The 14,236-nt window shown below is 38.4% G+C and overlaps 1 protein-coding gene across 1 annotated transcript in view; it reads left to right on the top strand.

Moving 5' to 3' along the window:
• The window catches only part of Mical (Molecule interacting with CasL), a 624,164-nt gene that overhangs the window by 387,187 nt on the left and 222,741 nt on the right, over positions 1-14,236 (top strand). The window contains exon 17 of the mRNA XM_090389022.1: positions 4,085-4,277. Within this exon, the coding sequence (XP_090245148.1) occupies positions 4,085-4,277 (193 nt within the window). The remainder of the gene's footprint in view (positions 1-4,084; positions 4,278-14,236) is intronic.

Here is a 14,236-nt window from a genome sequence, read left to right as displayed (position 1 = left end):
AAGCCTGATATACCATCATCAATATCATTTATAAATACAAAAAACAACAATGGACCCAATACTGAACACTGAGGGACTCCACTAATAACATTAGTCCACGAAGAGCAGGGTCCATTGATTACCACTCTCTGTCTCCCACTCAACCATACCTTTATCCATAGCAGCAATTTCCTCCAATGCCACACTGCTCCAATTTGTGCAGCAGTATCAAAGGCTTTTCTAAGATCCAAATATACGTTATCAAAGTTATTCTTTGCATCCAGTTCCTTTGTGATTATATCATAGTATCCAATCAAATGAGTCAGACACGACTTCCTCTTAACAAACCCACGCTGTATCCGAGCTATAACTGAAGTCTTGTCTAGATGATCCTGCAGTGCTTCTTTAACCAGTGCCTCAATTAATTTCCCTGGAACAGAAGTTAAACTATCAGGTCTGTAATTACCTGTGTCTCCCTTTAATCCTCCTTTGTGGATTTGGGTTACATTTGCACATCTCCAATCCATGAAAGCTCTCATAATTATGGCTAAGGGTTTGCTTACTTCCTTTGCCGCCTCCTTTAATATAACTGGATAGATTCCATCCATCCAGGTGCCTTTCTTGTGTTTATCTTCAACAATTTCTCTTCCACTTTACTCTCAATTATTACAAGATTATCTAGCTTACTGCCAGAGTTTATTTCACCTCTGGCATTCCCCTCCCTGAATAACTCCATATGTGTGAATGTAGATGCAAAATACTCATTTAGTTTGTTAGATACCTGAACAGGATCGTCAACAGTTGAAGAATCGATATCAAGTGGACCAATCTGATTCATCCCCTGTCGTTTAGAGTTTACATAGGTAAAGAACTCTTTGCTGTTTTTCTTTGCATCCTTTGCCAAAAATTTCTTGCAATGTGCCTCTGCCTCCCTAACCTCCATTGTGACTTGGTTACAGACCAGCTTATATCTATCATAGGCTTCTGTGTCACCTGTTTCTTCTTCTCATTTTTCTTCTCTGCAAAATGTCTAATTAGTTCATCTGACATCCATTTAGGCCTAAACCTTGAACGATATTTCTTAGTTGGTATGAAAAGCCTAGTAGCTTCCAAGATTATTTCTTTGAATTTTTCCCATTTTGAATTTGCTGTTGGTAACATCATCAGTTAGTCCCACCGTATAGAATATAAATACTGTCTCAGACCACTGTAGTCAACTCTAAAAAAGCAAAAACCCTTCCCTTTACCCTTAATGTAGTTACCTCTTTGAGTAAATCCCACTTCAGCAGACTGTGATCACTGCCACCTAGTGGTTCCTTTTTCTGCAGATTCTTGATGTATGATGAATCATTACTGATAATCAGATGAAGAGTATTACTCCCTCTAGTTGCCTCCAAAACATGCTGCTGTAGAAAACAACCATGCAATAAATCCACAAAAGCCTTGCTAGTGTGTGAGTGACCAACCCACAAATTTCAGTCAGTATTCGAGAAATTAAAATCCCCCATTATAAGACACTCTAATTTACTGGCCCACTGTATTTCTCTGCACAATTGCTCATTATACTCATCAGATTCATTAGGCCTATATCACACCTACTCTCATTTTTCCTTTCCCTGTGCTTATGTCACACCAAACAGACTCAACATTGCATTGTCCACCAACATCAATTGGATGCACTTCCTTAGATTTTGTGTTTCTTCACTAACAGCATAACCCTTCCTCCCTTCCTGTCCTGTCTATCCTTTCTGTACACATTGTACTCCACAAATTTCAGTTCCGCACTGCTTATGTCTCTGATATCCCAACAATATCTGCCTTTGATGTCTTGACTAGCACTTCAAGCTCATCGAATTTATTAACTATACCTCTAGCATTGGTGTATGTACAAGTATACATGCACCTGATTCTACCCTAACACAGCCCATGTATTTACTTGTTCCACTATGACTCGCAGCAGTCCTGGAAATCCCTTTGCCTTGCTTTCCAGGCTGCTGCTGCTCAATTGCATTTCAATAGAAGTAGGGCAAGAATCACTTTTACCTCTGCCAGCGGCTACTGTTAATCTATTAGTCTGTGTATCTCCTCAAGCTAGCAGTTTTCCGACCCACCTAACTCTGCCTCGATAGCATCAGCAAATATTCTTGCACCCTTTCTATTTAAGTGTATCCCATCCCTGTAGAAGCAGTCTCTCCTGTTATCAAGCACGACCAGGCTGAGAAAAATTCTACCCCTTGAGCCTTGCACTATCTCTCTCCAGGGCCGAATTGATTGACGAGGCTCTCATCATATACTCCCTCCTATCGTGTCTGGGCAGAATTGCAGACACTTTCAAATTCAACCCTAACTCACTGCTTTTTTTTTTTTTTTTTTTCAGCATTGTCTTGTACTTGTTAAATAATTCTGCCAGTCTCCTACTCTTAATATCATTAGTGCCAGTGTGTACAACAATATCACCCTTTGTGCCCTTAAAGGATGATATCTGCCCTACAACATCAACCTTTTACCCTGGCAGACATACCCTGGTGCTGGTCCTTTTTGCGGTGCCTCCGTAGCCAGGTGGGAAGGAGCAGCAGTGCGTAGCAACGCTTCTTGATTAGACCGGGGTTCGAGCCCGTCACCACCAAATACGGAAGATGCGGAAATGTCAGGGAAAGACCACCTTATTTCCCGGAGCAATATTGCCTTAGTTGCTAATGCTCCTAAAAACCAAACAAAGCAAAAGCTGGTCCTTTTTACAAAGTATGTTCCCCGTTTCCCTGACAATAGAGTCACCTACAATAACTAGTTCCTTTGGGACCAGCGCATTTTGCCTTGGGGGTTGCCGCTGTGTTGCGTGATGTTCAAGTGCAAGCTCTGGCATTGATGTGGGCAGCTGAGAGCTTGATGGGCCCTCAATTTAAATCGTTCGAGGGCAAACACCCTGTCCTTCAAGCTCTCATATAAGCCCATAACAATGCCGAGTTGGTGCCCGATTTCCTCGCACTCCTTACATTGCGTACACACAGACATTCTCCTTGGCAATATCATGTCCCATTCCTGATTTCTCCACAAACAACAAACAAGCACTACGTTTCAATAGACTGTGATTCAGAGGACAACCGCTCCCCTCAGTTCTCCCCTGAGCCACAGCACTTCCACTAGTTTGAGCCTTTTGCTTTGTTGCTCTGGTCTGAGTCATGATTTCTATTCAAGTTCAATAAAATTTCAATACAAAATATAACCTAAACCTATATCCCAATGCAGTTATAACACTATATATATGTATTTCGGTATCTAATATTATCTCCGAGTTACGTTATATGACTTTCTTATCCCCTGTCAACTTATATGTATTAATTTATGATGTTATGTTTGTAATAACTAGGTAGCTACAGTTCAATTGACAATGAAATTTAATAAGATTAATAAATTTTACTGATTATTGATACTACTATACTCACTATCTAGTTTTCCTTTAAACCTTACGATAGCACACGTTATATCGTATAACAATGGCTGCAAGTTAAAAACAGTTAATCTAGACATGAGGTATTATTTTCTTTCCAAATCGCGCTATCTAAATTCAAAATACCACGGAGTTTGACTAGGTCTATAATCTACTTATAGAAAATAATTTAATCTAACAATTAAGTCAATAAAAAGGGTAAGTATAATTAAAAACTTTCGTTTGCGGGAGCTGCAAAACCTATCCACACGTGGATTTGTTACCCCTACCGATACCTACAAAATCTCTATCTAAATTCAATTTAAACTAAAGTTAACTTATGTTTTGTGGTAGGTCCTCTTAAAATGTAGCTACCAATGTTGCATTACACGCTTGTCATGGAATTTAATCTTACAAGCTGAGTGACACAAAATGTGTTTTGCTATGGAGTTGCTATACTACCAGCATGGTCCCTTTAGTTTCATGGGGGAACATTCTGCTAGGATGGCAGCTAATTTCATGATAATTTTCATTCTTTGATTAAAGTTAGTATCTTTTTCTTTTATTGAAAGTAAAATACTTTGTCTGAATTATTATAATTATTATTATATTTATTTTTGCAATTTCCAAGTTTTATGTAATGCAGTATGTTTGTGGTGTATTTCTTGAACCTTTTAGAGTTCCCATTCACATTCAACTCAGTCGCAAGGTGGAAGTGAAATATGTTATTTCTGTCAAAAAAGAGTGTATCTGATGGAAAGGCTAAGTGCAGAAGGTCTATTCTTTCACCGTAGTTGCTTCAAGTGTGAATACTGTGGCGCTGTTTTACGACTGGGAAATTATGCTTTTGATAGAACAGCAGAATGTAAAGGTATAAATATGAATTTTTCTGAATACTTAAATTTGTTTTATCAGAGCCTTCATGGAATTTTGATGATTTCTTTATTTTTATTTATCACCACACCTAACAGAATAAGAGCCCGGCAAGCTGAAAATACGTGACCTATATAACACAATAACACAATATGGACTTATTTGGACTTATATAACACAAGTTATATCGATATGATTGAAAAGCCTGACAAGCTGAAAATACGTGATCATGGACTTATATAACACAAGTTATATTGATATGCTTGAAACTGGTCCTTGATTTTGTCACAGACATTCTCTCAGATATGCCAAACAAAGCTGTATTCGCTACCTGGGAGTCTAAAACACTGATGGAACTGATGTTCAGGTGACACTCAAGTCAAGTGGACCCAGTTTCAGCAAAGTCCAGACAGTCTGTGACAGCCAAATTCTCTGCTTGCACCTTCACGATGGTGGGACTGTTAGTAATCCTGGGTATAACCCCCATGCACAAGCAAACTGTGGGTGACTACCCAGGTGTGAACCAACGTAAGCAGTGGTTGTTGTTTTTTTTTTTTTTTTTTTTTTTTGTTAGTTGTTGGTGCATCGGCTTCTGTGGCCATAATGCACCTCCCAAAGTTTTTGCATTTTACTCTGATCCAAGCCCAAGGTGGGATTCGGACCTGCAACCTTTGGGTTGCAGTGGTTGTGGTGTGGTACCCATACCACATGGAGGAATGCCCCCCTCTGCGTTACCAGGTGGTAGATAACTCTCATCAACCAATGCAATACCACTGCTTTGCTTAATGGATGCTTGAAGTGGTGGAACCCATGTTTAGTCCCCAAAGCTAAGTTCCGGTCAACCCTTCCCCATCTCTTCCATCATGCAGTATGACTGATGACTTTGGTTATAATGGACATCATGGCGGGATCCAATCTTCCTTACATTTCGAGGGTACAGCTCTAAAACGGTGTTCGCAGGCCCGCCGCTAGTTAGTACACCGGACCGAACCTATTGGTAACTCTTTAGGAGGCTTCCGGATCAGCTAGTGTAGAATCTTGCTACCTCTACTTTGCCAGATAGTGGCTGCAGGGAGTCCAAGTAGTGTGTATGTGGGGGGGGGGGCATTGTTGAGGCCATGTTTTTTGTCAGTGATCTGGGTATATTCTTACCATGTGTACGCCATATCCAAAAATTTCATTACTTCATACAGCATGTCTCGCCCACTTTTTTTACTATTGAATACACCATGAATTGTCAAACTTAATAGAGTAAGCTTATCTGCAAAAAGATGTAAACTTCCCAAACACTTCCTAGTTCATTTCACAAATATATGTGGTCTCAGTTCTAATATCAACAATGTCCATTTCCACTTGCAGTCTGCCAAACCCCCATGTACGTTTTCTGACAGAATCTCAGTTATCGGTTGATTCAACTACTGCTCATCTCAGTTGCCGAAATTATTCACTGTATGATTCCTTTTGCCTCAAAGGTGGTACTTGTGCCTATGTCTGTTCCAATATTCCCTTTCAGTAACTTGGTAATTTGGAATCTTCTCTTTTCGATCTTCTTTGGCTTAACATCTCTTTACCTCATTTTGTCAAATTCATCTGTTGTCTCTACCGTTCTCCTAACTGAACTGATCACTTAGAGTTCTTTGACTTCCTCTCTTTGCAACTTGACTTTCTCCAGTCCAACTTTCCTAACAGTGACGTAATTTTCATTGGTGATTTTAATGTTCACAACTCCAGCTGGCTTCCGTTTTCTAGTCACACCGACCCAGCTGGTCAAGATGCTGAGGCTTTTGCAATTACTCATGACCTTGCACAGATTGTTCATTTGCCTACCAGAATACCAGACAATCCTAACAGCAACACACTTGATCTTTTTCTCACAAACAACTCTTCTAAGTACACGGCCAAAGTGAGTTGTCCTTAGGCACCTCAGATCACAACTTGGCGATTGTCTCTTCTCCAATGGAGCGTTTATCTCATGGCTGAGATAAACACAGCCATGAGATAAACATCTCATGTCATCCCATTTTGCATTCTTGTAATGCTAAAGCATTACAAGAATGCAAAATAGGATGACCTGTGAGATTTCTTTTCCTTGGTCGGATTACTCTGTCAAAACTTGTGATGTAACGTTTGCTCAGATCGTGGCAGTGAAATTATTCTTGTAGGAATGGAATCCTTTATTCCACACTCCACCTTTCAAAACAGTCCAAACACGTTCTGCCATCAGCCAACATCAAACTCACAGAACCAAGTTTTCATCTTCCTCGTTTATTTATTCAACTGCCGTTTTCTGGAACAACCTTCCTTCATACGTATTTCCTGAAAATTACAGTCTACAGAAGTTCAAGTCCAATGTCAACAAATATCTTCTTTCGTCTTCTCAACCACCAACCCAAGAATGGTACTAAGTACTATAGGTTCTAATACCTCTCGTGTTTGGGGTTTAAACAAACAAAAAAACCTGACTTCTTCAAGTATTTTCAAAAAAAGAAAAGAAAATTCTAATAAATAAAATGTTTAATGTATAATAATGATGATTTTGGTATTAAAAAATTTACAGAGCATCTATACCTAGTCATTATCTAAAATCATATACATAAATTTAAAAAATTATTGCATTTGAAATGCTTACATTTCAGACATCATTATGTACATATATGCTGTTAACAAATGTATGTAAATTTAAAACTGATACAAAGATTAAAAATTATGCACATATCAAAATATTATAGTGTTAAAAAAAAGGGAAAAAACTGTAAACATACTATTCTTACCAATAAATAATCAAATTATATTTCATGAAATCCCAGGACAGTAAATTACAGAGTTGTGGAAGTGAATAGTTTGTATAAATTTAAAAAAGGATTGGACAAATAAAGTGAGTTTTTTTTTTTTTTTTTCCCCCTCCCTGATGTATAAGCTTGCTTCCTTACATCATTTTTCCAATACTGATATCAGTATAAAAGAACCAGAAACTGTCAGGAGACATCACAGTACTGCATATGGGTAGAAGTAACCCCAGAGAAACTCTGGTACTACACTTAAGGTGGTAGAAAATGAAAAAGACCTGGGAGTAATTGTGCAGGCAGATATGAAGTTTTCTGAGCAATGCAGACAGGCTGCCAGGGCAGGTCATGGGGTTTAGTCAATGATATATAGGAATTTTGCTAGCAGGGAAAAGGAGGTGATTATCCCTCTGTATAAGGCAATGGTCAGGCCACGCCTTGAGTACTGCGTACAGGTCTGGAGACCTCATTTTAGGTAGGATGTAGATTTACTCGAGCGTGTACAGAGAAGGGCAATAAGATTGGTGAGGGGAATGAAGGGATCCTCTTATCAAGAGAGGCTTAAGTTCTGCAAATTGTAGTGGCTGGAGACTAGGCACCTGCGCGGTGATCTGATTGAGGTGTATAAGGCCTTGAATGGGTTCAGCACGCTGAATTCTGATGAGATCCTTCCACTTGTTCAGATTACGAACCTAAAGGGGCATAAATTCAAATTATGAAAGGACAGATGTAGAATAGATGTGCGGAAATTTGCCTTTAGCCAGCGGGTGGTTAATTGCTGGAACAAACTTCCATCTGTCGTTGTGGAAGTTGATAGGTTGAATAAATTTAAGGAGGAACTGGACAGGCATTTGGAGGGAATGGTATGATATTTTTTTTTTTTGGCCGATGCTTCATAAGCTCATACATTTGCTTTCTTGCATCACATGCCACTACTACTACAGCTTATTCCTAGCTGTTCCTTGAAAGCATGATGATGAAGGGAACAAATCATTATAGTATAAAATATATTTTATTCCTTTGAATAAACAATTGAAATGAAGTCCTTAATGGAAAATAGAAATCAGTTAAATTTTTATAAACAGATTTTAATAAAATTTGTTAAATTTATATAAAATCAATTTTAAAAAATGCTTCATTTAAAATTTGTACCAGATACTCAGAGGAATTATTAACTAGCTTTAAATCAGTATTCATAATTCACCTTTATAAAAATGTTAATAACCAAAATGTTTATATAATTTTTTATACCCTTGCCATAATTTCATAAAATGTATGGGGTGTTTTAAACTTAATGGAAACGTACAAGTTAGTGCAAATGGATCATATTAGTACGCAGCTAAACTCTGAATTAGCAAACATATGCAAAGGTGGCATTGTTTAAGTTTTATCTCATTTTGTGAATACCTTCACAATGAGTTGCCATGATATTGTCTTAGGGTACCTACCCACCCACCCACCGAAAGAAGAGCCAAATAGCCCTGAAACGCTACCGTCTGGGTGGTGATATCTGCTGAGAATAAGTAACAAGCATTACTTATTTGAAGTAGTGCAATATCATGGCAACTTGTTGTGTAGGTATTCACAATATGAGATTTAACTTAAACGATTCCGCATTTGCATATGTTTGCTAATTCAGAGTTTAGCTGTGTAGTAATGTGATACATTTGCACTAACTTATACGTTGTCTAAATCTCTCACAGCCTGAGGCTAAAGCCCTTAACGTATTTCAGACTTAATGGAAACACAACAAAACATGCAACAATGGAAGTCCATGACATGGAGGAGAGTGACTCTTCAAAAAATATTGAAGTTCACCACCAAGGGCAGAAGTGGCACTGTATTCCACAGTTCGCAGTGCCTTAATGCAGTTAAAAGTTATAGTAAGTAATAGTAATGGAGGCATGTGTTGCAAGAAAGCAAGCGTATGAGCTTATGTAGCATCGGCCAAAAAAAAAAAAAATATTTCACACATCTGTTCCTCTAAGTGTTTGTCCAGTTCCTCCTTGAATTTATTTAAGCTATCAACTTCCACAGTGACAGATGGAAGTATGTTCCAGCAATTAACCACCGACTGGCTAAAGGCAAATTTCTGCACATCTATTCTACAACTGACTCCTCAATTTGAATTTATGCCCCTCAGGTTCGTAATCTGAACAAGCAGAAGAATCCCATCAGAATTCAGTGTGCTCAACCCATTCATCGGCTTCTACACCTCAATCAGATCATCTCGCAGGTACCTAGTCTCCAGCTGCTGCAATTTGTAGAACTTAAGCCTTTCTTGGCAATAGCAACCCTTTGTTCCATTCACCAATCTCGTTGCCCTTCTCTTTTGCATTCCAGCAGCTCTACATCCTTCCTATAATGAGGCCTCCAGACCTGTATACAGTACCCAAGGTGTGGCCTGACCATTGACTTATTATAGAAGGGGATAATCATCCTTATCCCTGCTTTAAAAAAAATCCTGTATATCATTGACAAGATACCATGAGCTACTCTTGCAGATTGTCTGCACTGCTCAGAAAACTTCATATCTGACTGCACATTAATTACACCTAGGTCTTTTTCATTTTCTACCACCCTTAGTGTAGTACCACATGGTAGGTTTCTCTGGAGAAATCCAGATAAAGTTGATAAGCATATCTTCTTCATTTACATAATTATTGTTGGTGATTTTTACTTGCCACAATGAAGTTACTGCAGAATATAATGAAATCTCAATCTAATATAACTTTATTTAGGCAAAATACTGCTAAAATTAAACATATAACAAAAATATAAATAAATAAGTAATGCAGAATCCTTATTTGTGGTAATATTATTAGATTTAATTTTCACTATATTTGATGTGTCTCTTCTCCAGGCTCCTTACACCACTCTACTTTAACATTTGAGATCATCAATTAAACTTGAAGCTTCAAGTAAGGAAACTGGCCAAAAAATAAGGAAGTGCTTGGCAGAGCTGGGTTCGTCAGTCTGTGTTACCAGGCAGTATTACGTGGTAGATAATGCCCTTGAATTGGTGCAGTACCACCACTTTGCTTATTGGAGGTTTGTAGTGGTGAAACTCATGTTTAGTCTCCAGAAAAAAGCTCTGGCAACTCCCATCTCTTACATGATGTCTTTTGTGGTTTAAGGCCAAGATGCCTGAGTTATTTGATGGCATTTCTCCACTTTTTCTCAAAACTTGTGTCCCTGAGTTTATTCTGTGTTGCTTTTTAACACACTCTTATTTCACTGGTGTTTTTGCTTCTGATTGCAAATTCACTCTCATCCAGCCAGTTCCAGCAAAGACTGACAAATCCCTTCCATTCTGTTATCGTCCAATTGCACTCACCTCTTCTCTTTCTAAAGTAATGGAGAAATTCATTAATGGATTTGTCAGTGTCGATCCACTGGTGACATACTGGCTTATTTCACCCTCTATGGATAAATTCAGTGGGAAATTCAAGCAATTTCTTTTGACATTTCAAAGGCATTCGATTTTGTTTGGCATAAAAGCCTTCTAAATAAGCTTCCATCTTATGTATTTCTGAATTGCTGACTGTTTTTGGTAATTGGGTATCTAGTTTGTTTTCTATCTGATCAATCACTGTGGATGATGGTAGATGGCTCTCTGCTTTCTAACTTCTCCACTAATGCTGGTGTTCCCCAAGGTTCAGTTCTTTCTCCCCCTCATTTCCTCTTGTATATTAATGATCTTCATCCATTGACTGGAAACCCTATTTGTAGTTTTACTGATGACAGCACTCTTTACACCTTCCAGTCTGAGAAACCTTGCCCTGCACATGCATTGCTTTAACTTCTCAAATAACCACTCCCAATTTCTTAAATGCTGATCATCGGGTAATTCTCCAGTGGAGCAAAGATAACTTAGTTAATTTCAATCCAATAAAATTCAGTCCTATCTTATATCTCACAAAAAGGATTCTTTTGTTCCTATGCTTATCTTTGATGATTGTCAGGTTTCTAGACAAGATCACATATTTCTATTAGGGATTACCCTGACTTCTAATATGTCCTGGCGTAAGCACATCACAAATATTGCTTCCTCTGCATCTAAAAAACTGGGTTTTTCTCTTTCACTCTCAGCACTGCTTTTCTTTTAAATAGTTACTCTTTGTTTAAATCTCAAATCCACCCTACCACATCTGGAGCGGTTTCTCCATAACCTCTCTCAGACTTCTAGACTCCATTCAAAAGAAGGCAGTTAAGTAATGACTCATCCCTTACAAGGTCTCTCCACTCACTGTCTCACAGACATTCTGTTTTTGCTGTCTGCCTTTTCTGTTGATACTTGCATATGCACTGTTCTTCCGAAGTGGCATTAAATTTCTCCACTTGCTCCCAGACCATTCCAAATATATGCTGTGGCCAGTTAGCATCCATTTACTGTCCAACTTCAAACTCTCAGTGTCAACTTTTCTTGTTCCTCATTTATCCCTTCAATTTCTGTTTTCTAGAACAACCCTCCTTCACACATGTTTCCTGAAAAATTCAAATCTGTTGTCAACAAGTATCTTTTTCATCCTCTCAGTCTTCAACCCATACATGGTACTAAGTAATATGGGTTCTAACACTCTTTGATTTTCTGATGTGACTAATTTTGAGCAAAAAAAAATCATGATATGATAAGTATTTAAAAAAAAAAAAAAAAAGTAATAGCTTTAGTCAAAATTATCAAATTATAGGAAAAATGTAGAGGTTATGATTAGCATCAATTGTAAAAAATATATCTTACAATCCATTGCTTTACAGAATTCCTATCTCAGATTCTTGTGGAGACACTGCAAGAAAATATATCAGAGTAAATTTAAAAAGACATATCAAGAGTCTTCTTCAAATGAATTTGCAGTAAGGTATAAAAATATTTATAGTGACTCTGGTTTCCATTCCTCAACGTGGGCACCAGTACAGGGTGAGAGGACTTCCCAGTGACTTCTGGTCCTCCAGTTTAGCAGTTGGGATCCAGTGCCCATTCATGGCTTTGAACACCTTCATTCTTGGCACATGAAAGTGTTCATGTGCACAAACAGAAACTGAGGAGGTGCAGATAAAGACAGAACAATTGATGCACAATATGAAGCAGCCTAAGGCGCCTCCGTAGCCAGGTGGGAAGGAGCAGCAGTGCGTAGCACACGCTTCTTGATTAGACTGGGGTTCGAGCCCGTCACCACCAAATACGGAGGATGTGGAAAGGTCAGGGAATGACCACCGCATATCCCGGAGCAATATGGCCTTAGTTGCTAATGTTCCTAAAAACCAAATAACAAACAAACAAACAAACAACGAAGCAGCCTAACAAAATCTCTAGTAAGGAAACTAGACTGCAGATGCTTCTGCTGGAACCACTGCCTACATTTCTGTTTGGGTTATAGGTTCTGGATTATCATCTCTAGAATCTGTTATGCTTGACATGTGTTGCAACCTGTAGACTTGAGAGAAAAAAGAAAGTAACCTAGTGCTGGGGTAGTTTAATACAATGATATTATCCCTGCTTTGGCTAAGACAATATGTCCTAAGGTGGCCTGATCAAGATCATTTGGCTGTCAACTCTTCTTGCTGGGGGTCAACTCTACTCCAATAGGTCATCCTGGGACTAGGTCAAGACCTTGTGAATGTATGGATATAATATCTAGATAACTCTAGTGTCCCAGTTGCCTTTGCAGTACCTGCTAGTTTGTGAGAAGCATCCCCTTACTTTACTTCTGTGGGTAAATTAAATTTCTACCAGGTCCCTTCCTGAAAAAAAGGAAGAATTAAAAACAATAATAAGAATACATCAAAAAGAAGTTCTGCTGACTCTGGTACCTTGTTTTCTTAGTGTGCATTCAACAGAAGCAAAGAAAATGGGTAAAATAACACCCTTTTTTATTCAGAAGAGTCTTAAAGGGTTGGGATGTTCTCCAAAATTGGTAGTGTGCTTAGATTGGGGAAGAATTGTAGTAGAAACTTCCTCCGTATGGTATTTGCTCCTCTAAGCAGCATCACTTGGAAGGCATTCTAACTAAGGATCCCTCTCAGCAATTAATTGCTGAGAGGGATCCTTACTCTGCATAATTGCTGATCCAATTGGCATAATTGTTGAGTAGAATCTCCTAAAATCATAATTGAAAAGGAAGTATGTGCCAAATTGAAAGACCAAGAAGTCACAACTGTTAAGAGGATATCCAAAGTAATGCGCAAATTAGAAGATTTTTGAGGATTTACTGGAGACTGTTTTCTACAGCAGCATGTTAGAGAGGCAGCAAGAGAGTAGTCTATTATCAGCAGTGATTATTCATGCATTAAGAATCTACAGCTAAAAGAACCACTTAGATAGCAGTGATCACAGTGTATTGATGTGGGATTTAATTAAATATATAACTACTATTAAGGATAAAGGGAAAGGTTTTTTTTTTCTTTTGTAAAAGTGACTACACTAGAATGAGACAGTTTTTAAATTCTGTATAGTGGGACCAACTGATATAAGGTATAAGGTATGTTCGTGTCAGACGGCGCCTGGGATTTCTCCCATCTCCGCGTATGTTCGCTGTATCGAGGACAGTACACTGTCAAGCCAGAGACTTGAAAGTGTGTGGGCCATGTCTGTGCAGTGTGATCTGTTGTGCCCATTGTTTGTCCGGCTTATTGGCCGCCAGGCCCCTAGTGGGGCCCGACGTTGCCCATACCCTGCCACGTGGAGGCTAGCCGGGTGTATCCAGTATCACAACAATTTGCTCTGGCAGGTCCTGCCACCTAGTTTCCTGGGATTTCAGTGGCTAGGGCCTATTAAAAATAAATAAATAAATAAAAAAAACAAATAAAAATAAAAAATAATAATAATAAAAGTAAAAAAAAAATAAAATAAAATAGTAGTTAAGAAAAAAAAAAATATATATACACTGGACTCCCGCTAGTCCGAACTAATTGGGACCGAGCCCTGTTCGGATTAGAATTTCGGATTAGCCGAATAACGTACCCCAGAATTTAAAATGAATAAGGAGTGAGTGACATTGATAGCTTGAAGTAATGCTTCAGGAAATCACAAGCTACCTTCGATGATGATCATTAAATCAGCGAAGCCGAGAGCGCTTTTAAAAATATGAACATTAACAATCTTCCAGTTCATTACAAAAGTCAAAAAAAAAAAGCTTGGATGAACGGACAGCTTTTCATTGAGTGGTTTCATAAT

This window comes from Mastigoproctus giganteus, chromosome 14 (genome assembly GCF_048544385.1).
Source record: "Mastigoproctus giganteus isolate SK-2022 chromosome 14, ASM4854438v1, whole genome shotgun sequence".
NCBI lineage: Eukaryota > Metazoa > Arthropoda > Arachnida > Uropygi > Thelyphonidae > Mastigoproctus > Mastigoproctus giganteus.
The sequence above is the reverse complement of the archived record's forward strand: the minus strand, read 5'-3'. Positions and strand labels throughout refer to the sequence as shown.